Source organism: Onychostoma macrolepis, chromosome 01 (genome assembly GCF_012432095.1).
Source record: "Onychostoma macrolepis isolate SWU-2019 chromosome 01, ASM1243209v1, whole genome shotgun sequence".
Lineage (NCBI taxonomy): Eukaryota > Metazoa > Chordata > Actinopteri > Cypriniformes > Cyprinidae > Onychostoma > Onychostoma macrolepis.
The window spans coordinates 4636271-4660992 of record NC_081155.1 but is presented as its reverse complement, the minus strand read 5'-3'; the positions used below and the strand labels follow the sequence as shown (position 1 = coordinate 4660992).

The 24722-nt window shown below is 37.1% G+C and overlaps 2 protein-coding genes across 3 annotated transcripts; both read right to left on the bottom strand.

Annotated features, from left to right (window-relative positions):
• Window positions 1–681: 681 nt before the first annotated feature.
• LOC131547536 (NLR family CARD domain-containing protein 3-like) lies at window positions 682–16896 on the bottom strand. Its single transcript, XM_058788185.1, has 8 exons — window positions 16822–16896; window positions 15489–15647; window positions 11892–12014; window positions 9870–11744; window positions 9578–9751; window positions 3497–3670; window positions 2185–2231; window positions 682–2087 (listed from the first exon to the last, which is right to left on the bottom strand). Exons 2-8 carry the CDS (start codon window positions 15584–15586, stop codon window positions 1558–1560), a joined length of 3021 nt encoding a protein of 1006 aa, XP_058644168.1. The 5' UTR covers window positions 15587–15647; window positions 16822–16896; the 3' UTR covers window positions 682–1557.
• Window positions 16897–20386: 3490 nt separating this feature from the next.
• On the bottom strand, window positions 20387–24272 carry LOC131547648 (E3 ubiquitin-protein ligase TRIM35-like). 2 transcript variants are annotated; one of them, XM_058788276.1, is made up of 6 exons: window positions 23651–24272; window positions 23465–23560; window positions 22450–22644; window positions 22334–22356; window positions 22137–22255; window positions 20387–21450 (listed from the first exon to the last, which is right to left on the bottom strand). In XM_058788276.1, exons 1-6 carry the CDS (start codon window positions 24032–24034, stop codon window positions 20765–20767), a joined length of 1503 nt encoding a protein of 500 aa, XP_058644259.1. In that variant the 5' UTR covers window positions 24035–24272; the 3' UTR covers window positions 20387–20764. The 2 variants fall into 2 exon arrangements, with proteins under 2 accessions (XP_058644259.1, XP_058644258.1); XM_058788275.1 differs by having other exon boundaries at window positions 20451–21450; window positions 22450–22659; window positions 23651–24268.
• Between the last annotated feature and the right edge of the window lie 450 nt (window positions 24273–24722).

Sequence of the window (24722 nt, the reverse complement as noted above, 5' to 3'; positions counted from 1 at the left end):
AGTTTTAACCTTTTTGTGCCAATTTACTTTTAAAAGCCTTTCAGATTAATCTTAAAACTGATGGATCAACTTTTATATTTTATGTGAATAAAATAAAAAAAACTAATCAATCAATGGCAATGCTCTGAATGAGATCAGTTATGGAAATCACTAAATGCTGGTGATTTTTTTTATAGAAGTCTAACCATCAATACCCGAACACCATAACTAACATATCTAAACAAACACGCAGTTATGGCAGCCAAAGGAATTGTAATATTTTAAGTCAAGGGTCAAGAGCCCAACTAAAGCAAACACTGCCCTCGATAATGGTAATTCAAACAAAACTAAAACATCAACATCTAAAGTCAGTCTGGTTAGTAACGTGTGAAGCTGGTGATGCTGTTTGTGGAGTTGTTTAATCATCCTCTGCTGAGATCTTGAGAGATTTAATGTCTTCTTTTATCTTGTGTTGATTTCATCTAAGGCTGTGGCTGAAGTCAGTTGTAGTTCTTGTTTTTCTGCTCGTCTCGTCTCTTTTTTTCTGTTCTTGTTTCCTTTCTTTCAATGGTTCAGTTTGTTAACAGCAGGTGCTCTTCAATAATGCTCAATCATTACTCAATTACTAAACTAATTATCTCATTAACTTTAACACTGCTTCAGTGTTACTTTTTTAACACTCTGAGTGTGGATTATATATACACTGGGAGTGTTGATTTAACACTGGGGGTTTTACTGTGTACTGTACATCCAAATGGTATATATTATAATATAACTAATATCTTTGTATCCACTAAATGAAACTTGCATATTTCAAAGCCTTACCAGCAAACATATTTTGAAGAAAACCACCTGTAACCCAGTATTAAACAGTGCAGCTGTTACAAACATTTTTGCCTGGTCTGAAACATCTGAAACTTAAACATTACTGTCACAGCTGTAGTCACATGAAGTCAAATAGATGCAGTCAGGTTAATTAATAATTAATAAATAATCCAGAATATGGGGGAAAAGGAAATGTAAACAGTGCATACAGCAAAAATGTAACAGTAACATAAAATGTCAATTTGACTTTCTGTAACTCAACTAAAACACAGACAACGACAGATGATATCTGATACCAGTGACCTGCGGTCAGACCCTTTAAAATCTACAGGTGAAAAAAAACAGACGTTTTCAGACGTTATGAAATGTAGTGTAAAATTTAAATAAAGTACTAGATAAATAAATTAATTTAAAAAATATTACCTCAAATGTAAGGGGAATTGGTCTGTGAAAGCCAATCAAAACTTCTCAATATGATAAACATAGTAAAATGATACTGAAAAGATACTATGAAAATATGTCTGTGAAAGCCTGGAGCTAAAGGTAACTGCATCTTTGTTTCAGAAGTGCTGAAGAACTTTATTTATTGCCATTTGAAGTTCATATCCCTAAATCGGTCCTTTATTTTTGGTAATTGTGATCCTAATATTGCAATTATTTCTCCTAACTACAAAAGTCACAAATACCATTTCATTTATATGCTCTGTAGTGGAATTTAGCTGGCATATGCGTCTCTGCATTTCCTTTGAAAATTTAAATTTGACAGAGAAACACTGAAGAATCGGGATACAGTCTAAATCCAGCATAGAGGGGTTCAGTGAATGTGGTGTTGAATGTGTGTAAGTGTGTGAGTGTGTGTGTGTCAGAGACGCTGTAGAAGGAAAGAGTGCCGACTGGCCAGTCCAGATACACTCCTACTCTAGTAGATGAAGATGAAGGGACAGAAATGTTTGTCCTGTTATTATTGTGCCAGACAGAGTAAATCGTATCACAGCAGTAAAGATTCCAGGACTTCTCATTGAGTCCAAACCGACAGTCGCTCCCACCTTTCCTGCTGATTCCTTTATATGCCACTGCAATATGAGCCCATCCACTCCATTCAGCCTCCCAGTAACAGCGTCCAGTCAGACTCTCTCCACACAGAATCTGCTCAAAGCGCTCAAATCTCTCTGGACAGTCAAGATACAACTGCTCCTCTTTTACACATATTGTTTTTTTGTTGTCTTCAGACAGGATGAGTTGAGTGTGTGCTGTGTTTGGATCCAGTGTGAGATCACAGGCGTCTGAACACAAGAAGAGAGATCATAACATCAATGACATCATGTAATATGCACAGGTGTGTAGGTGTGTGTGTGTGTGTGTGTGTGTGTGAGGACGTACATTTTCGCAGTCCTGGCATGATCCTGAAATATCCTCCGTGGTCCAAACTAAGACAAAACAACAACAACAACAACAAAAGTTCAATGGAATGACAACTAAGATGCAATGAAACAGTTTCACCATTTTGTAAAATAGATACAGCAATACCATGCTTAAAAGTATGGATTTGAACCTGATAGACCACTAATAAGTGTTAAAAGAGTATTGTGATTTAGACATTTAACAGTCCTAGCATTAGTTTTAGTTTCAAATCTTAGATTTATGCATTTTAATTTAAAATTACACCCCAGTTTGATGGAAAACAAATAAAACTTGTGTATTTATTAAACCTTCTACATCTAAACACAAATAGCTCAAAAAGGACAGAAGGATTTGGAACATTCACTTTCATGAATCCAGTGAAAATAATCTTAAGCAACCCAGTGCACATACACTGTAGATACAGCGCTAGCTTACACATTTTAAACTTAGTTTTATTTATTTTTTTATTATTGTCTTAGACTGTATTCTGCTTTTACACCCTCAACATTTTATCTTAGCTTAGAACTTAGAATCTTAGAATTTTATCTTAAAAAAAGACAGTTATCATTGGTTGGTGTGGACGCAGATATCCTTGAATTAACAGTTATCGTTCTTGGTGTGAACAGGCCTTTTGAATATTTTTCAAATATATCATCATTATCATTACAGTATGAATGAGGCATTTATATAGTGCTTTATTGTACACCCAAAGCGCTTTACAATCATGTGGGGGTCTCCTCAACCACCACCAGTGTGCAGCATCCACTTGGATGATGCGACAGCAGCCACAGGACAATGGCACCAGTGCGCTCACCACACACCAGCTATAGGTGGAGAGGAGAGAGCGAGAGATAAAGCCAATCAAGTGGATGGGGATTATTGGGGGGCCATGATTGACAAGGGCCAGTGGAGGGAATTTGGCCAGGACACACCTACTGTGTGTAGGTGGTTACACCCCTGCTCTTTTACCAGAAGTGCCATGAGATTTTTTAATGACCACAGAGAGTCAGGACCTCGGTTTAACATCTCATCCGAAGAACGGTGCTTGTTGACAGTATAGTATCATTAGGACCCACACAGACTACAGGGTGAGCACCCCCTGCTGGCCTCACTAACACCTTTTCCAACAGCAACCTAGTTTTCCCAGAAGGTCTCCCATCCAGGCACTGACCAGGCTCAGCCCTGCTTAGCTTCAGTGGGCAACCAGTCTTGGGCTGCAGGTGATATGGCTGTGGTCAGTAGTAATTGTGCCTGGTATGAATGGTCCTTAAATTATGGCTGCCCCACATACCTGAGTATCTGCAGTTTATAGTTTGGATCCTTCAGTCTGTGTTTGAGCAGCTGGACTCCTGATGGTCCTGGGTGATTGTAGCTCAGATCCAGCTCTCTCAGGTGTGAGGGGTTTGAACTCAGAGCTGAAGACAAATAACCACAGCCTTCCTCGGTCACCATACAGCCTGACAACCTGCAGAAAGAAATCTCATTCATGTTTTCTCTTATTTTTAAAATAGGTTTGGAACCACATGAGGGTGATTACTGTAACTCAATTTTGTTTTTGAATGAATCATTTTAATGTACCTGTAATTTCACCTATTAATATTACCAACTTGGACAACAAGGCCACTCAAAGGTCCTATTTACTCCTGGCATTAATGTGTGTTAGCCAGGTAGAAACAAGTACTCAAGAGTGCAATCTGGACGATCGGGGCAGGGTGACACATTGGGGCGGGGTGTCAAGTGTCGGTTCCATTGGTTTATAACACGGCAAATCTTATTGGTGTAGACCAGAGCATGCGCATTCCTTTGTGTACGATTTTGTAATTGATTTGGCCATATTACAGAAATATTATGTTATATTATGTGGTAACTCTAGAATCATAGGCCTATCTTAATTATTATCTGTTTAGTACACTCTAAAAAATGCTGGGTTAAATATAAGCCAGCACTGGGTTAAAAAGGGACAAACCCAGTGGTTGGGTTGTTTTGACTCAGCAGTTGGCAGAGGTGGAAAGTCCGGGGGCCAGAAAATAAAAGTCCTGCCATATGTTTATTCCACCCATGAACTGAGACAGCTAATTTCACCAGAGGAGGAACCAAGACATTAGGTGCGTTCGACTTGAAGCGGTGCTGCGCAGAATGGTCAGTGTATGACATCAAAGTACCATGAGAGTGATTCGAAAGCATCAGGATCCATCTGCTCTCTTATTGTTCTCGCGGTACTTTGATGTCACACAGTGATCATTCTGCGCAGCGCTCCTTCAAGTCGAACGCGCCTATTCCTTTCAAGTCACAAACGAGTCTTGAGTCAAATCCCAAGTCCTCAAAGAGTTCAAGTTAATGAGATAATTAAGTGACTAATTAAATGTTGATTGTGCATTAGTGATGAACACCTGCTTTTATTGAGAATTACAGACAATCAGATGTTGATGTTTTATTGGTTAAAAGGATGCCACCATCATGGAGATCAGTTTTTGCTTTAGTTGGGCTCTTGACCCTTGACTTCTTCTGTCAGATTTCTCTCTGTAGCAATGCATGTGGTGTTGTAAAGCAGAGAGTTCAGTGCTATGCAGTAAGAAGGTGTTAGCTGTTTTCATATGATAAAATAGTCATCATGAGTTGGCCTGGTTACAATCAAAATAATTTTTTCCTCCCTTTTTTCATTTATATGTTCAGGTTTTGCTTAATCAACGCTGTGAAACTACAGCATGCAAGTGAAGTGCTGCTCAAATAGTTATAGTGAAATAATTTAAATCTATGTAATGCATATGAAAATTGGAAAACCTGCATTACTTAGACGCACACAGACATCAAGAACCAGCATATGAATATCAACAAAATGCTTCATGTTGCAATGCATGCTGGGTAACACCATAGTAAAAACTCCCATCATGCACGTATGAAAAATTATTGTCACCACTGTTGAGGATCATATGATAAGTGTGCATGTCTAAAAGCCTGAGCCTATAAAGTTCTCTTATTTTCAATATTGAAGCATTATGGTGGTATTTGTTCAATAGGACTTTTTTTTTATCCAGTTCAATGATGCTCGAATGTCCATCAATAAACCAAAGAAAGACCACTTCATGATGTTCATTCAGATGAGTTTTAATTTTCAGAAGCCAAAAGCTAACCTGCTACTTCTAGGTTTGATTCAGAAATTCACAACTATTTGCAGTGAAACAATATTGCAATTGCTTAGAAGCAAATTATTTTGAGTTACTAAAAGTCTAAAGAGCCCAACTAAAGCAAACACTGACCACAATTATGGTGGCATCATGTTGTTGTTTTTTTTTAATGTTTTTCTTCAGTTGATTCCATCCAAGGCTGTGGCTCAAGTCATATAATAATAATAATTTGTTGCATTTATATAGCGCTTTTCTAGACACTCAAATCGCTTTACAAAGTGAGAGGGTATCTCCTCATCCACCACCAGTATGCAGTATCCACCTGGATGTTCTTGTGTTTCTCTTTTCTTCAGTGATGTTGCTTTCTTCAGTCACTTAATTATCTTATTAACTCCCTGAGGACATGGCATTTGACTTGAGACTTGTTTGTGACTTGAAAGGAATGACTTGGTTCCTCCTCTGGTGAAATCAGCTGCTGAGTTCATGGGTGGAATAAACATATGGCAGGACTTTTACTTTCTGACCCCTGGACTTCACACCTCTGCCAACTGCTGGGTCAAAATAATCCTACCGCTGGGTAAAAACAACCCAATCACTGGGTTTGTCCCTTTTTAACCCAGCATTTTTTAGAGTGTAACCATGGTAATTTTAGTCAGATGAAGTCATTGTTTACAAATAAACTCTTGATGACAGCACCTCCAGTTCTTCAGGCTGAATAGCGCTTTATTCATATTTCCTTGAGGATCGGCAGGCCGCAGATAAGCACTAAATTGGGATTTTATACGCAAATGATGATAATTTACTGTATTTTAGAGATAGACAAACACAAACATAAGTGGCTGATTTTACGTTTTAAAGCACAACCGTTTTTTGTTGTTGTTTAAAGAGATGAGTTACAGCCTACGTTGCTCAATGCATCACAAACTTGTAGGTTATAAAGTGTTAATAAAATGTTTTCATGGCAAGCTCAATGTTTCCTTGTTTATATCTTAATAAAATATTTGAGCCTATTGATTCTCTTACAGTTTTTAAAGGTTCCTTTCTCATAGTAAATAAGTGTCCGTGACATCAGATATTAAAAATCGAATTATTTATGTATCCACACCCTCATTGTGTGTGCGTGTTATAATCTGTGTACAGGATGAATTTAGATTCAGTTATTAACACTCGATCATTGTACCCATATAGACCTGTATAACTATCAAATATTAAATCACTCAGAGCTGTAAATCTGTGCAATAGATACGTGTGCACTTTTAATGAGTAAAAGAGACCTTCTCTGTGATTAATAATTTTTTAATTTATTAAAGACTATAATAACTACTAAAAATCTAAAATCAGTAGGCCTAATATAGTACAGTGATTCCTGGTTCTTTCAAGCCATAAAACCAGTAATAAAATTTGTGCATATAGCCTATATAAAAGTATAAATAAAACTGTTGCAGAGAAAATTAACATTTATTGCTTTAATACACACTAAAGCACATTAATAATAATATTTGCTGTACTAGGTCAGATTTAATAACAGCTGTTCTAGTAAACAAAAACATTTAAAATAGGCCTATATACGATATATATATATATATTATTTCAGCAAGGTTTTTATTCCCATTATCCACACATAAAACCCCAGTTCACGCTGATGGACTATTTGGTATTATTGTCTTATTTGTCACTGCAGTTGTTCTTTAAAATAAAACCATTTGCGGGTTTGTCCATGTCTTAATGAACTACAGTGAATTATCATCATATCCTAAGTTTTTGCTTATTCACCGACCCTAAAATAAAGAATAGGCTACATATAAATATAAAAAACAGCTAAATCTCAAACAGTGGATCATTTTTATCAACATCGCCCAGCTAAAACTGCTCAATGTTTAAGTATGTCTGCTTCGTGTACAGTGAAAAGTGCAATAATATCTGACTTCATTTAACGTGCAACCCACCTGTTGAGATTGAGGACCACTATTTACGTTCATCACACAGAAACATAATTAATATTTCTCATAGGTGAAATATTTCTCCTTTTTTCCTTTATAAACAAACAGTTTTTGTATTTCAACATCAATTTTACACACATGGGTCTAAAATTACCCGTATTCATTTCCTATGCTATGTCAATCATGGCTGAGTGTTTCTTTGATGAATCTCTGAAATAAATGCATTTTATCATTTATTATTCCAGGTATTCATTAACTTTTTTTTTTTTTTTCTTTATAAACAAACACAGTTTTTGTATTTCTACATCAATTTTACACAAAAATGACCCATATAGAACCCTTTGATATTTGCAAATTTTTTGCAAGTAGGAACATATTTACTGCAGAAATTTTTTCACCTTCCCCACATTTCACAACTCAACATGGCTGCTTTTGTATATTTGATGCATGTAAGTCTTATTTTATAATTTATTACCACAGGAAATATTTGATATATTGTGAAAGATAACTAGACATAGAAAGGTTACCTTGACCTTGAAATCCATTATTAGTGAGAAAGAGAAACATGTCCAATACTATTAGCTAGCTTGTTGTTGACATACTCTATTCTAGTTAGCTAATGTTAGCTAGGTCAACAAAATAAAAGCTGAATAAGAACGTTATTATATACAAGTATATAGCATTGCTGTCAGGCGAAAACCTTGTATCTCCATAGTTCCTTGTTTTTATTTTTCATCATAATTCAATGCTATTGGTCACACTTTATGTCTGTCAGTGTTCCTGAAAAGTAACAGCTTTGCACAAACAAGGTTTCTGTCTGACAGTGACAATATATTATAAGTATATAAGTAGAGCTGTGACCCTCGGCATCCAGGCCAAATTTTTCCCATTGCCCTCTGACCATCATCATGGCCTCCTAACCATCCCCATATCTTGGATTACTTAGATTGGCTTCATCACTGTCTCCACTCCACCAAGTATATACTTGAACAACTGTTTGATGTGCATTTGAAAATATTCTTGTGCTTTCGATTTTCTTTATCCAGAGTTTTAGTATGGCTGGTCTCAATCATTCTAGACTAATGGCTGAAATGTTTGTAGAGATGCTACAAAAAGAACAGGACGGGCAAGATCAGGCAATTCTTAGTCCTGATTCAGAGTTTGAAATATCTAATGCCGATGACCTAGACTATGTGCCACAGGGTTAATCTGGAGTTGTGGGTGTAAATCCAGCTGTCCTGAATGAAGAAGACTCTGTGATGACATTAAAGACTTGTCTGATGGGTCCTCCGAAGAGGAAACTCAGACACAATCCAATAGATTGAGTAAAAATGGTGTGCACCTCATGTAAGCGGAGAACATGGAGGTGGTCCATGGTGCTGTGGTACAATGTGCTGGATGTTACCACTCTCATTGCCTACACCAGGGGCAGCCAATGTTGGTCCTGAAGAGCCACAGTCCTGCAGAGTTAAGCTTCAACCCTAATCAAATTCAAGGAACAAGCTAATCAAGGTCTAAGGGTTACCTGAAAGCTACAGGCAGTTGAGTTTTTATTAAGGTTGAAGCAAAACTCTGCAGGACTGTGGCTCTCCAGGACTGATGCTGACCATCCCTGGCCTACAACTTCACTTCTTTTTATTTTATTCAGTCACATTCACTACAGTTGCACTACACACAGTTCAATTTCAGTACTATTGGTTGTCAGTGATATGTGTATGTTATGTGTGACAAAGTGGCCAATAAACATATTTCAAATGAAAAATAATTATTTAAAATTATTAATAAAAATTAATAAAAATTATAAAAAATTATTATTCAGAGTCAACTCTTTCTTTTGAGAGACAATAAATTTATACACGTTGCACTTTCAGATTTAAAACTTTGCAGGATGTTTTCATTCACTTAGAGCTGTGTTACACACTGCATGAAAGGTAATTTTCAAAAATCCAGAATAGGGGCACTTTAATCAATCCAAACTGGGATTGTTCAGATGACACCACTCATGGCCTACCAGCTGCTTTTTTAAAACTCCTGTTTTATGATCTGCCGGCAGAGTTTCCATCATGGAATCACCGGTCACATTATGTTTTTGTAAATCTTTTTTCAAGTGATTCAATATGAACACCAGCCTACTACTACTGGAGCAATGGTTAGATAGAGCAGCTAACATGTTAACATCTGAGCTGGAGCCCTTATAAGCATTTTAATGTAATTTTCTAAATGCTTAATAAGGAAATTGAAAGTAGTAGCCAGAATAAATGGGCTCCATTAGAGATTAGGCAAACGAAAATATATAGAACTGCAAACCTCAGTATCTCCAGCTGACAGTTTTGTCTCTTCAGTCCATCAGAGAGCAGCTTCACCCCTGAATCCTGCAGGTCATTGTTACTCAGATCTAGCTCTCTCAGGACACAGTCTGAGGATTGTAGAGCTGATGCCACAATGTTACAGGACTGACCAGTGTGATTACAGCCAGCAAAACTATGGGAGAAAATGTTTAATTAAAGATGATGTTATGTTAGTCTCAGCCAAGCACTGAACCAAAAAATACAAATACTATTTATTTATTTATTTAGAATCTTGAGAATGAAACACTCACAGAGCTTTTTTGCAGTTGATCACAGCTGGTATCAGTCTTCTTCTCCCCTCATCTGATGTGTTGAATTTCATGGGATCCAGCTCATCCAGAGGCTCCTCTGACATCTGAAGCATGTAGGCAATTGATGAGCAATGAGCAGGAGAGAGTTTCTTCTCTGAGTGTTTGTCTGATTTCACAAACTCATGAATCTCTCTAGACAGAGCCTGATCATTGACTTCCAGCAGACAGAGGAAAAGATTGATGGATCTTTCAGTGGAGAGTCTTTGTCCATCTTTGATCTTCTCTTTAATGTACTGTGTGGTTCTCCTGATGCTCTCTGAACTGTTCTCTGTGTGTGTCAGTAGATCCTGTAAGAGTCTCTGATTGGACTCCAGTGAGACGCCCAGCAGGAAACGCAGGAACAGATCCAGGTGTCCATTCTCACTCTCAAGGGCTTTATCTACTGCTCTTTTATGCAAATTATGCAGTGAATCTAATAATGCTTCTGAAGTGCTGCTTACACGGAAGTAAAACACATAAAATGCAGCGAGAAACTCCTGAACGCTCAGATGAATGAAGCTGTAGACTTTCCTCTGATGAATCACAGATTCCTCTTTAAAGATCTCAGTGCAAATTCCAGAATACACTGAGGCATCAGTGACGTCTAGGCCGCTCTCAATCAGGTCCTCCTCATAGAACATCACATTGCCCTTCATCAGCTGTTTGAAAGCCACTTCAGCAAGTTTCACAATCACTTCTCTGTTGGACTGCAGGAGTTTCTCTGATTCTTTCTCTTCATACTTCTGGTTCCTCATGTTGATCTGAATCAGCAGGAAGTGGATGTACATTTCAGTCAGAGTTTGAGGGATTTCTGCACTCAGATCTTCTTCCAGGAGCTTCTGAAGCACAGTGGATGAGATCCAGCAGAAGACGGGGATGTGGCACATGATGTGGAGGCTTCTTGCTCTTCTGATGTGTGAGATGATTCTGCTGGCTTGATGCTGGTCACTGATTCTCTTCCTGAAATATTCCTCCTTCTGAGGCTCAGCGAATCCCTGAATTTCTGTCAGACGGTTGATGTATTCGGAGGGGATCTGATTGGCTGCTGCTGGTCTGGAGGTGATCCAGATGAGAGCAGAGGGAAGCAGCTCTCCTTTCATGAGGTTTGACATCAACACACCCACCGATGAAGTCCCAGTCACATCACAAACTTTCTGATCATCTGAACACATCAGTGTGATTCTGCTTTCATCCAGACCATCAAAGATGAACACAACTTTACACTCCTCATAAATCTTTGAGTCAAGATCTTTAAGTGCAGGATGAAAGTCCAGCAGAAGTCTGTGAAGACTGTACTGATGATCTTGGATCAAGTTCAGCTCTCGAAATGGAAGCACAAACATGAAATCTACATCCTGATTGGCTTTTCCCTCGGCCCAGTCCAGAATGAACTTCTGCACGGAGATGGTTTTTCCGATTCCAGCGATGCCTTTAGTAAGAACAGTCTTGATCTGGTCTTTCTCCTCACATCCTGGTTCAGCTGAGGCTTTAAAGATGTCACTGCAGTAGATTGGAGTGTCTTGTGAGTGTTTTGTTCTGGCTGTTTTCTCCATCTGTAAAACCTCATGTTCTTCATTCACTCCTTTACTCTCTCCCTCTATAATGTAGAGTTGTGTGTAGATCTTGTTCAGGAGGGTCTCCTTTGTTTTGATTCCCTCAAACAAGCTCCCATACTTGATTTTCATGCTGGTTTTGTGTTTGTCTTTGACTCTCCGCAGGTCTCCAGTCTCCAGTGTGTATGTCTGCAGGACTATTTTAGTCTTGTCTTGATTAATTTGTGTTTGATAGTGAGATGTAGTGGACTGATTAGATCTGATCAAGTCAAGTTTTTCTCCCCTTAAAAAAGAAAGAAAGAAAATGGAGATATGATGCCCCTCTTTGAGTCGATTTTGTGATGTACATTTCATATTCTGTGTTTGGATTACATGTAGTGTTATTTCACATCATTCATGTTAGATGCACTACATTAAATTGGCAACTTACGGAGGGTCAGAGGTCCCTGGTTTGTTACTGAGTTCAGGGGGCTGCAGAATGGATTTGTTACTCTTCATAGACACACCACTGGGTCCTGGAGATTTCGATCTCTGTGTTTTTGTCTTGCTGATACTGAAAAAATACAAAAACAGCACAGTCTTAAATTTAGATTTAAAAAAATATATATTACATTAAGTTTTAGTTTGCTTTTCATCAAACCCAATTGTATATATCCCCAGAACACTAACCAAAAATATCGGCATCCTTGGTAAATATGATCAAAGAAGGCTGTGAAAATTAATCTGTATTGTTGATCCTTTTGATCTTTTATTAAAAAAATTCACAACAATCTAACCTTTCATTGGATAATAAGAATTTAAAATTGAGGGAAATATCATTATGAAATAAATGTTTTTCTCTAATACACACTGGCCACAATTAACAGCACCCTTTTATTCAATACTTTTTGAAACCTCCATTTGCCAGTTTAACAGCTCTAAATTTTCTCCTATGATGCCTGATGAGGTTAGAAAACACCTGACAAGAGATCAGAGACCATTCCTTCATCCAGACCACTTTAGATTCACAGCTCCATGTTGGTGCTTCTTTTCTTCAGTTCACCACTCATTATCTACAGGGTTTAGGCCAGAGGACTGGAATGGCCATAGCAGAAGCTTGGTTTTGTGCTCAGTGACCCATTTTTGTGTTGTTTATGAGGTTTGTGTTTGGATTATTGTACGGTTGGAAGATCCAAACATGGCCCATTATAAGATTTCTAACAGAGTCAGTCACTTATTGATTTTTTATCTGTTGGTATTTGATAATAATATGATGTCATATGTCTAAACAAGATGTCCAGGACCTCCAGCAGAAATATAGGCCCACAACATCAAAAATACAGCAGTATGTTTCATTGTACACATGGGGTACTTTTTATCCCTGTGTTCACCAAACCCATCTTGAGTGTTTGCTGCTAAAAAGCTCATTTTTTAGTTTCATCTGACCATAGAAGCCAGTCCCATTTGAAGTTCCAGTCGTGTCTGATAACTGAATATGCTGGAGTTTGTTTTTGGATGAGCTAGGAGAATTTTTCTTGAAACCCTCCCAAACAACATGTGGTGATGTAGGTGCTGTTTGACCATTTTTTTTAAAAGGTTTTCTGACCCAGAGACTCAACTATTGTCTGCAATTCTCCAGCGGTGGTCCTTGGAGAGTCTTTAGCCACTCAAACTCTCCTCCTCACCGTGCATTAGGACGATATAGACACACGTCCTCTTCCAGGCAGTTTCGTAACATTTTATTTTGATTGGAAATTCTTAATTATTGTCCTGATGGTGGAAATGGGAATTTTCACTGCTCTAGCTCTTTTCTTAAAGACACTTCACTAATTTGTGAAGCTCAATTATCTTTTGCTGCACATCAGAAATATATTCTTTGGTTTTTCTCATTGTAATGGATGATTAAGGGAATTTGGGCTTTGTTTTCCCTCCTATTTATATTTCTGTGAAACAGGAAGCCATGGCTGGATAATTTCATGTTCATAATCACCCTGGAGTGCTCAAAATTGTGAATATGAATGGGAATATACTTCAGAGATATTTTACTCATAAGAATTTCTAGGGGTGCCAATAATTGTGTCCAATGTGTATTTGAGAAAAACATTTATTTCATAATGATATTTCCCCCCATTTTAAATTCTTATTATCCAATGAAAGGTTAGATTTTTGTGAATTTTTAAAATAAAAGATCAAAAGGATCAACAATACAGATTAATTTTCAAAGCCTTCTTTGATCATATTTACCAAGGGTGCCGATATTTTTGGCAATGAGTGTATATATATATATATATATATATATATATATATATATATACCAAAATTTATCACTGTGATGTCCAACGGGCTACCTTAAATACAGATCTCACGCGAGTCTTTAAAAACTCTTAAAGTGAGTTAGTATAGGCCATAAAACGTTTTAAATACGTTAAATGGTATAAGAAATGTCTTAATTATAATTTCAAGAGGTCTTACAGTTGGGGACGGAAAGACAAGAGTCGCGATACTGCAGGATTAAACTTCAAAAGGCAATGATGTCATTGAATAAATATGATCGCTGCACATTTCAAGTCAAAACGCGGCTTGGATGTCTTTATGTGAATGTATCTGAAGGGAACTGACTGTCCTCAGAAACGTGTCATTGGCATTTTAATTTCATTTTACCTATAATTCCTGATAAAGCAGTGTTTATGAGCGCGGAGCTGCTTTGTGTACAGCGTTTCCGGGGAAACCGCAATATTTCAGTGCTCCTAAAGCGCCACTTTGTGGCAGAGAATGAATTTGCATTTCCAATAAGCCTTTCTTGATGTTTATGGTCAGATCAATGCAAATATCAACTCATGTTTTTACGCAGCAAACACATAGAGTTGTAAATAAGAAAGAAGTTAATGTGCCTTCTAAAAATCTAAACAATTAATAATATTTATACATTTTATATTAACATAATAATTTATATGCTTGATTTATCCCTTTTCATAAAAATGGTCTATAGCCTGAAATGCTGTTGTATAAGAATTTTTTGAAAACCTGTATCTGAGCTGTAAACCATGTAATTTTATGGCTCAATACTGTATGTTATCATAGACATTGTCCAACCCCGCTCATACTGTGTTCATTTTACTTGTGCAGCTCTTAAAATGGGTCATAAATTTCCTTAAATTTATTTTTTTTAATTCTGCAGATACCCTGTACACAGTGAAATAAAATTCCTTCCTTCATAGTTGTTGATATTTGTGTATTGAAAATATTTTTGATTGACATTTAAACTCCTATCTGATTTTCTATATTTCTATATCTTTTTTTTTTTTAATTTGGGCTAGTTAAATTAATTTTTGGGCTACCAAAATCTGAAGAGTACCTGACCGAAGGGCTAGCAGGGATTTTGAAATTTTGCGAGCCCTGATATATATATATATATATATATACATACAATCATGGGGTCTCGTGATTATACTGTGATACTTTTGTGTCTTTTTTAAAAGCTTGATGTTGATTGCTATTCACTGCCATTATATGGACAAGCGTGCAGGGGACATTTTTAAATAATAAATATTTTGTGGCCTGAAAAAGAAAGAAGGGTATGCAGCATAAGAAGAATATGTTAAAAAAATTAAATAAAAAAATAATAATAATTATAACTTAATTTGCATTATTGAGTGAACAGTGGGAGACAGTGAGACAGTGACTATGAAAAGCTGTAATACAGAGTTCCAAAATTGTTCAACAGTACAGGATAGATAAGAATAAAAGTATAGAAAAGATTGGTTGTTTTTTTTTAATTATATAAAATGAGGGGTATAAACAGGATTCAGTCAAGTATTTGCAGAAAGATGAACAGATTTTTCTGGAAAAAATGCAAGGGACTTGGCTGTTTGGGTAGGTTGGAAAGATTATTCTAAAAGTGAGCAACAGTGAACGCGGTTGAGGAACATGATTTTGTGATGGTACAAATTTACAATGTTCACTCACCTGAGGCTTCTACAATGCACTGTAAGTCACTTTGGAGCATCTGCAAATTGCCAAAAAAAAAAAAAAAACACTAGTGTTTTACCTGGGGTCAGAGGTTCCATGATGGGATTCAGGAGGATCAGTCCTCATGCATTGATCACTCTTCGTGCTCTCATTTTTTCTCTTGTTATGAAGACTCATTTTGGAGGCAGTGTCCTCCCACTCTCATTTGTAAAAGGAGTGTTGTGAGATTGATTATCCTCTTCCCAAAAAAGAGAAGAAGAAATGTGACAAATAGAGAGATATAAAAAATAATGATGTTCCATGAGGGTGAGTAAATGATAACAGAGCGCATGACGCTCCTAATCTACTATAGGATAACTGCAGAACAGCTGAAGATAAGTGAAGTTTACTTACAGTTCATTGTAGCACATTAGGGTAATACAGCAAAAGTTCAGTGCATTACAAGTTAATACAGCACAACTGCAGTTCAGTCCAATATAACAACACGCTGCCAAATGAACTAGACTAGCAGCTATGCTATGTTCCTGGTCAGTCTTTATGTGTGATTGCTTCATTTACAATTTTTAATTTGACTTATGTTTAAGTTCAAACATCGGTTGCTGCTGTTCAGGTTTTTAAAAAATATATATTTATGTACATTTAATTACTCGTTTGTTACGGTTTATTCAGCTTTTACTGCTGGGACGATCGCCTATAGGCCAGGGGTGTCAAACTCAGTTCCTGGAGTGCCGGAGCCCTGCAGAGTTTAGATGCAACCCTAATTATACACACCTGATCCAGGTAATCAAGTCATTCAGGCTTATTTGAAAACTAGATGGTATGTGTTGGAGCAGAGTTGGAACAAAACTCTGAAGGGCTGCCGCCCTCCAGGAAATGAATTTGACACCCCTGGCCTAGGCTCTAGGTAGATAAGGCATATGGCAACGACCAACCGACTATGGCGACTGCTATAAGGAAACACGCCCCTGTGTATTACACTTGCAAATCAGTTAAAAGCAGAAATTACTTTTGCAAGTTGACAACTATGACTCTTTTCATTTTCTCGTGTTTGTGCAACAGAAAGAGCAACCACTGGTTCAATGATTGTTTCTGATTATTATGTACAAAAACAACACTTGAAAAATCACTTCACAGAACAGCTTTCTGTTTTTTAATTAATTAATTAATTGATTTATTTATTTATGTATATGTTGTGTTGGCTATGTTGGCCAGCATTCTGAGTAATTCAAAATACACCACAAATAATATACGAAAGCACCAAATCGTTACGTACATTTTGGTCAGAGCTGTATAAAGCCGTCGAAATAAAGTGTTTTGGTATTGAAATCCCATGTGCAGAAAATCAAATTATCAAATATCAGCAGATTTTTATATGATTACATGGTTACATTAGAAATAAGTTTTGAACTTACCACAAAATATGCAGCCTTTTAAATAACCGAAATGGCGTCTGTTTACCCTCCCGTTTACTTTCGTTTCTAGTTACCTGTTTAAAGGGCTTGTTTTCCTTCACCTCCACTCATATGAATAAATAGTACTCCCTCTAGTGGCGTAGATCCTCATCGCATTCTCAGGTGAGTCTCAGAGAAGTTGTGCGTTTTATTTATTTGCCTTTATTTTATTTAACCAGGAGAGAACCTCACTGAGATTAAAAATCTCTTTTCCAGGAGTGTCCTGGCCAAGATAGGCGGCCCAGTTATACAAATACATATACAACAAAGAACAATACATCACAACAATAAAATATTACAGCATTAAAAGCATTTGCAAATCATTAAATCATTTTCTATTCCACGCAAAAGTGTTTTAAATTTACAAGGAGACACCAACTGATTTAGCCGGAGTTTCATTTGAAGAGAATTCCAGTCTGACGGTGCAGCATATTCAAATGCAATTTTACCTAAATTAGTTCGTGCTGAAGGTACATGAAGACTGTAAAAGACTGAGAACGCAATGAATAATTAACAACTACTTTTGGTGAATCAAACAACAGAGATAGGATGGCAAAAACCCAGAATAGCTTTGTAAATCAGTAAATACCAATGCATTTTCCTTCGAACAGCAAGTGAAGACCAGGCAACTCTATTATAAAGTATACAATGATGTGTAGAAAATTTACAATTTGTAATAAATCTTAAAGCACCATGATACACAGCTTCCAAAGAGGCAAGAAGATAAGAAGAGGCATTCTGATACACCACATCCCCATAATCAAGAATTGGTAAAAAAGTTCCAGACACAAGCCTCTTCCTTGCATTAAATGAAAAGCAAGACTTATTTCTGAAATAAAATCCTAGCCGCTTCTTCAACTTTAACCGCAAATAATTGATATATGTATTAAAACGTAGTGTATCATCAATTATGATGCCCAGGTACTTATACTCTGACACTAATGTGATCAGTTTCCCTTGCAAAGTTCGGAGAACGACGGACTATCCGAAGAATTTCTAGAGTTTGATAACCACATAAATTTTGTTTTCTCAACATTTAAGACCAACTTTAAAGTAAAAAACCTTGCTTGAATAATATCAAACACTGATTGTAAGTCACCCAAAGCTTGTTGTTTTGTAGGAGCAGAGCAATAAATGACAGTGTCGTCTGCATAAAAGTGGAACCTTGCATTATCAATGTTAACGTCTAAACAATTTATATATATAATAAATAGTAATGGCCCCAATACAGATCCTTGGGGACTCCCGTACCCACTTCCAATAAGTCTGATTTAATACCTTCCACTTGCACACATTGAGTTCTTCCCTTTAAATAAGTATTAAACCATGAGACTACATTGTCTGATAGACCAACACTTCTGAGCCTATCTAACAAAATCTTGTGGTTCACTGTATCAAATGCCTTAGCTAAATCGATAAAAGACATGCACAGTGGTGTTTTCCATCTAAGGACCTCACAAGATCATTTAAAACTTTTAAAACAGCCGTAATAGTGCTGTGTTTTTTACGAAATCCTGATTGGTTGATAGACAAAAGTTTATGAGAGTGTAAATACTGTGTCAATTGTTTACTGATAAGACTTTCCAAAAGTTTTGACAAGATACATAACTTGAAATAGGTCTATAGTTATCTAATAAAGTAGGGTCACCCCCTTTCAACAGAGGAACAACAAAAGCAGACTTCCAAATCTGTGGAATTTCCTTAGTTGTTAGGGAAAGATTGAACAGATATGTCAATGGATGTGAAATAATGTTAGCCGCTAATTTTAAAAACAATGGTTCAATAAGATCAGGACCTGACGATTTATTCACATCTAAGTTTTGTAGTGCAGAGCAGACATCAGAAGTAGTAATATGATTAAAACGAACTCTGTTGTACACAGATGCTGCTCTGCATTAAGAAATTCAGAAGTTACAGTGGTATAATTATTAGTCTGAAACAATGACCCTGATTCAGTAAAGTGGCTATTAAAACAATTGAGCATTTGTAATTTATCCATTATTTTAAAACCATCCTTCGTTATGCAATTGGGAAGACCTGAAACAGATCTATTACCAGTCAGAAACTTTATATTTTTCCAGAACTTACTCGCATTTGCTGATTTTTCCGTTTTATCAAGAAAATACTCTGCTTTTGCCTTTCTGATCATAAATGTACATTTGTTACGAAGCTGTTTAAAATACAACCAATCAGGATTTAAGTTAGTTTGTCTGGCCTTAGCCCATGCAGCATCCGCTCATGAATAAGGTCAGACAGTGCGACTTGAAAACCACGGATTATCCCGGCACTTAACTCTAAATTTTTAAAAGGAGCATGCTTATTAATAATCAGAATGAAATTATCATAAAAATATTTCCAAGTACTTTCAATATCTGGGATTAATGTAATTTTTTCCCAATCAAATTGAGCAATGTCTAATAAAAAACCTTGTATATTAAAGTGTTTCATACAGCGTTTGGTGATAATTTGTGGTTTAAGCTGCTTTTTAGATCAGTGGTTCCCAAACTTTTGTCCTTGAAACTGCCCTCAGGGTTGTTTATGTTGTTGAGTTTTGGTTATTTTAGAAATTCATACTTAAGTAGTACTCTAGTACTATTTGTAGTAGCTAGATAGCCTGCTAACAGTGGCCGAATACTGACAAGCCTTAAAGGACCCACCCTTTAAAAACAGCCCATTTTAGAGATCTCACAATGGGTTGAAATAATAATTTTCCACTTTTTGTGCAAAAATTAAAAATAAATAAAACTTTATTAACATTATAAGTAAACCTTAAGGTACATATTAATATATATATATATATATATATATATATATATATATATATATATATAAATAAATAAAAATCCATGTCATGATGTCCATTTTAATCCTGCTCCCCCTGAAATTCTGCCCATTACCGCCAGCTCCCGCAAACATTCTAATAAGGGAGTCGTTATCAATATGCAGGGTATTTAAATTGCTTTTTAATCGCTGTTCACTTTCACTTTTGCGATCACGCCTACTCTGTGTAAAGCAGGGCTGGGCAACTTCGGTCCTGGAGGGCCACTGTCCTTCAGAGTTTAGCTCCAGCCTTAATCAAACACACCTGCCTGTAGCTTTCTAGTGATCTTGAAGACCTCAGTTAGCTTGACCCTCCAGGACCTCCTGGGGTAGGTAACGTTGGTCCTGGAGTGCCGCTGTCCTGGAGAGTTTCACTCCAACCCTAATCAAACAGACCTGAACAAGCTAATCAAGGCCTTCAGGATTACTAAGGCTACAGGCAGGTGAGTTTTTTTTTTCAGGATTGAAGCTAAACTCTGCAGGACAGTGGCACTCCACCAACGCTGCCTACCCTGTCTTACAAGATACGTCTTGTCCGTCATCTCTCTCCTTATACTCTCGAACTGTGATCAGTCAAATCTGACTCTTGCAGCTCGTGTTGGATGCAGGGTTGCCAAGTCCAAGGTTTTTTTTTTTTTTGGCTATGGAATTGGGCTACATATAGTGGGTTGATTCCTCCCCCGTGGGTTAAAGGTTGGATATTGCATAAATTACATTTGTCTGAAATGCTTGTATTGAAATATCTACCTATGATAAAAAATGCATTGAAGGAAGGCCACTGGTAGGATGCATTTTAACCGTGTTTATGATCAATGTGCCTAACAGTGACTATAAAGCATTTTATTTATAGAAATGACATATTTTGACTAGCACGCTTCCCAACAACATGTGCCTGATTACATGTTTGATCTGTAGGCGGAGAAGAGGCGGTCTTTAGTGTCTGTTTGACTGCATTCGACCACGAGCGTCCATGCAACAATCCGATCGAATGTGTTTTCGCAAGCTTTGTAGTAGCTATTATTACAGTCGGTTCCCATGATACGGAGTAGTTTAAAACAATGATGAGTTACAAACAGTTTATTACTCAGTATATCAGATGATACATTACAAAAACACACAGCACCACAAGTAAGAAGAACAATACAAGAAACAACACGTTCCATCGCACCTTTGGTGAGACAGTATGTCTCTCTGGCAAAGATCTCTCCTCTTCAACCTGCTCAAATGTCACAGTAACTTTAGCAGGAACAATACGCAGCGGACCGGAGCGCTTTTCTGGGATCACGAATGGAAAGAGCTCCATCCCTGCAGGCAGGTGAAAATAGGCAAAAATGCTATTAAGTGTAGCATCAAAATAGCTCACATTCCTCCACCATCCTCCCTTCTTATCAAAACAATCCCCCAGCTTCACGCGCACTACTTGGGGATTTGTTTTCAGCTTGAACGTAGCTGTAGTGTTCAGGAATTTGTATACATCTCCATCACGTCTGAGACCCCAGCAGCAGGGGTTTTCAGGGTTCAACATTTGCACAAAAGATCTTTCCTCTGATCCAAGACACACTCCAAGGCTCCAGTGGCGACTGTTTCCCACCTCAATGTCCCACATCTGAACGCCACTGCCATATCCCACGCTCCCCAACACCATACGGCTCCTGTGCAGAAGAAGCGGGTTGGGCTCGTCCTGCCGACGGACACATGAGGTCACAGAGGTCAGGTCATTCGACATGGAGACGTCTGGTGGAGCTGCGTTTGGATTCAGGATCACAGGGTCTGGAGAGATTAGAAGAAAATATCAGCTGTTAACCAACTTAAGGCTAAACCCATGTGTTTTCATTCACTGTTCAGTTTTGAGATTTTGCATTCCATAATGTGTCTTCTTTCAGACTAGTGGAAAGACGACATACAAATAAAAATGCACATTTAAGTGTTTATTTTATTGCACTTTATCTATTTGCGCCTGTAGATTTAAATTCCAATCCGTATCGTTTTACCCTCTTTAGTAGCACTTGCATACACCAAACTTGACAGTTTTATCTATATTCTGAAGATTTTTAGAGAGGGGTTTGTTCACATATCATTCACCTGATTTATTTAACAATTTAATCCTAAAACACGTCTTTTCTGTCTGTTGACAGTATTTTCTGATTTATGAAGTGATAAACAGAGAAATCCAAAAACCCCTCAGTAAAAACCTTTAACTGTAATATTTCAGCAAAATCAAACAAGATTTTTGAACCTGGCTTAATCCAATGTTCAGATTTATGTTCTGGAAATGTATGCAAATCAGTGCATAAGTAGATAATGCGTAACTTTCATAACATTTGAGAACTTGTAATACATAACAGTTGTCTTACTGTACTGTCATTAATCAGCAGATCTACAGTTTTTCCCCATTCACATATAGTGTCTTGCTGCAAATGCTTACTGTAAAGAACAATGACATAGTAGCTACTCACAGTAAGGGCAGATGTCCTTCATCTTCTCCCAGACTTGGTACTTCAAGTTGCCCAGATGTTTTTGAACATCGATAAGTGCTTCTGGACTCAGTTCTGAATCTGGAAGTGTCTGTTTAGCCCTAAAACACATACACTTTTTAAATTATAATAATGTTTTATGTTTTTTTCATATTTTCGTCTAGAAAAAAAAAAAATACCTGTTCATAATGCTGTTATAATTCTGTGGGAATGCACATTGACACAACTAGATTAGTGACTGTTCGTTATTAAAATAACAAAACGTGTGAGTGTGTGAAGTTGCTTTCATCCCAACCTGAAGGAAGGTGACATCGTCGTCCTTCATCTTCTCCTCCACCTCCCGCAGTCTGTCTGAGAGCGAGCTTATTTTTCTCTTCATCTTCCCTCTCTTTTCTTTCTCTTCTTCATTTAGAGCCGCTATCCTGCTCTCCTCCTCCTTTTTGAGGAACTGCTGGAGTTTGTTAAACTCCTCTCTGATTCTTCTCTCTGTCTGCTGAGCTTGAGACTGTTACATTTCAAATGTGACATCAAACAGCACATAGAAAAACAAATTAAATAAGGATCATGTGAGTTTTGTAACTCCGATCAGTTCAACTAGTTAAAAATGAGCTACCTTTCTCCTGATGTGAGAGTAAACGATGACAATAATGGATGAACTGGGATGCGTTCCCAAAATTGTTAGCTATGGTCGCAAGTTCCATTGAACTCTATTTGTAACGACAAAACTTGTGAAGTTAGTTGCTTTTTTTGGGAAACGTTGGTTAAATTACAAAATTGCCATCTTGAACAGTAGATTCTCTTTTTAATTTGATAACATTTATTAAAAAAATTCAAGCATATTGTTGAAAAACTAGAAACTATAGGGTTGAAAAATGACTTTCTTCACCCATGTACTGGATCCACAAAGTTTAAAGCACACGGAACAGTGAGACCTTCATTTAATTCTCATTTTAACACACACACAGTTTCGCAACACTCCCCTGTTTTCCTGCCTGGTGTAACCGGTTTAGTTCTTTATTGTATTCTGACATGTTTTCAAAATTAGTAAAATATTTATGGAATGTCGGCGCCAATAGCCTCACAAGGCTACCCCCCCCCCCTTCCTCTTCCTCTTCCTCTTCCTCTTCCTATCTAGCTTCCTGTCATATCTCAACTTTACTATCACGAAAAAAAATGTTTTTATATATATATATATATATATATATAAAAAATTATAAAAAAAAAAAAAAATGATATATATATACCCTGCACTCCATGGAGAAAAAAATAAATAAATACAAAATTTATGGAATGTCTACAGAAATTGTCACCTGATTGTATTTAGAGATCTTAGCATCTTTCGCTGCGCCATTCCGTAATGACAACAACATATTCTCAGCCGGACGAAGAGCCACTTTCAGCTTCCCCTTTAGAGATAACAAAAAATACCCTGTTTTATGCTGGTGCAAAATTAAATGTATATAAAATGCCACACATACTCACACACACTTTCTCACCTTGCGTTGTTTTACAGCCTGTTGTAAAGGCTGTGTTTTGTGCCATCTGTGCTCATAATCCATACATGTTGCACATATAGTCTGTTCATCATTTTGACAGAACAGTTCTATTTTCTCTCCATGTATCGGACACTCGTGTTCTCCATCCTTCTGCTCTTTCTTGTTTTTCTCTCTCAGGTAAGACTCACAGGTGTTTCTCAAGCACAGGTTGGACACCGGTTCCTGCGGTGACACCTGTCGACAGACGGGACAGTTTCTGGATTTGCTGGAGGTCCAGTGACTATTAATGCACTGCCGGCAGAAACTGTGTCCACAGCTCAATAACACCGGATCACTGAAGAGTTCAGTACACACAGGACAAGACAGCTCATCCTCAAGCGCCATTTAGAGACAGACTGAATAAAGATTTCTCTGAGAACACATCTGACTTGCAAACAAAACACTTCCTAAGTTTAGTACAGCCTTTGTATGAGGAAATGACTTGTCAAACTTTCATTGGAAGAAAAGGAAGGTCGGAAAGAATCACTACGTTAATATACCCAAACAACAGGGGGCGCTGATGACCCTCTCTGATTCACATTCAAATCTGCACAAGCATGAGAAAAAAAACAAAAAAAAACTTGTACATATATACACAGAGAATTTTTATTTATTTATTTATGTTTTACTTTATAAAATTTTAAATAACATTAAAAATAAAATGTCAACAGGTTTATGTGACAGTTAGGATTAGGGGTAGATCTAAAGAATGTGTAAATGATGGTCATGCAATTATGTGCATGCGACTGCAGTTACTTTGCCAGTAAGTAATTATATTACCAATAGAGTACGTATCTGGGACGTGCTTGGTAATATCACGACGTTAGGAGGACGTACTGACAACGTTGTGAGTTGGTAATTTGATGGTAAATTACGTTGTCAATTGGTAAATCATGAAATTACCCCAAAATACCAATACGTCACGTAAGTGTTACGTCGTGTGTTAGCAGGGGAGTTATCTTTTTTTCTTTTTTTTCTTATTGTATTACATTATTGTTCATTTCCGTATTGCTCTTAAATATAAACCAAAAAG

What these genes read in the sequence shown, in the direction of transcription:
- LOC131547648 (XM_058788275.1), bottom strand. Translation starts at nt 24,034, where the DNA reads ATGGCGCTTGAGGATGAGCTGTCTTGTCCTGTGTGTACTGAACTCTTC. An exon ending in AGGCTGTAAAACAACGCAAG is followed by an intron (nt 23,561 to 23,650) that starts GTGAGAAAGTGT and finishes TTATCTCTAAAG; the next exon opens with GGGAAGCTGAAAGTGGCTCT. An exon ending in GAAGGACATCTGCCCTTACT is followed by an intron (nt 21,451 to 22,136) that starts GTGAGTAGCTAC and finishes TAATCTCTCCAG; the next exon opens with ACCCTGTGATCCTGAATCCA.
- LOC131547536 (XM_058788185.1), bottom strand. Translation starts at nt 15,586, where the DNA reads ATGAGTCTTCATAACAAGAGAAAAAATGAGAGCACGAAGAGTGATCAA. An exon ending in CATGGAACCTCTGACCCCAG is followed by an intron (nt 12,015 to 15,488) that starts GTAAAACACTAG and finishes GTATTTTTTCAG; the next exon opens with TATCAGCAAGACAAAAACAC. An exon ending in ATCAACTGCAAAAAAGCTCT is followed by an intron (nt 9,752 to 9,869) that starts GTGAGTGTTTCA and finishes TTTCTCCCATAG; the next exon opens with TTTTGCTGGCTGTAATCACA.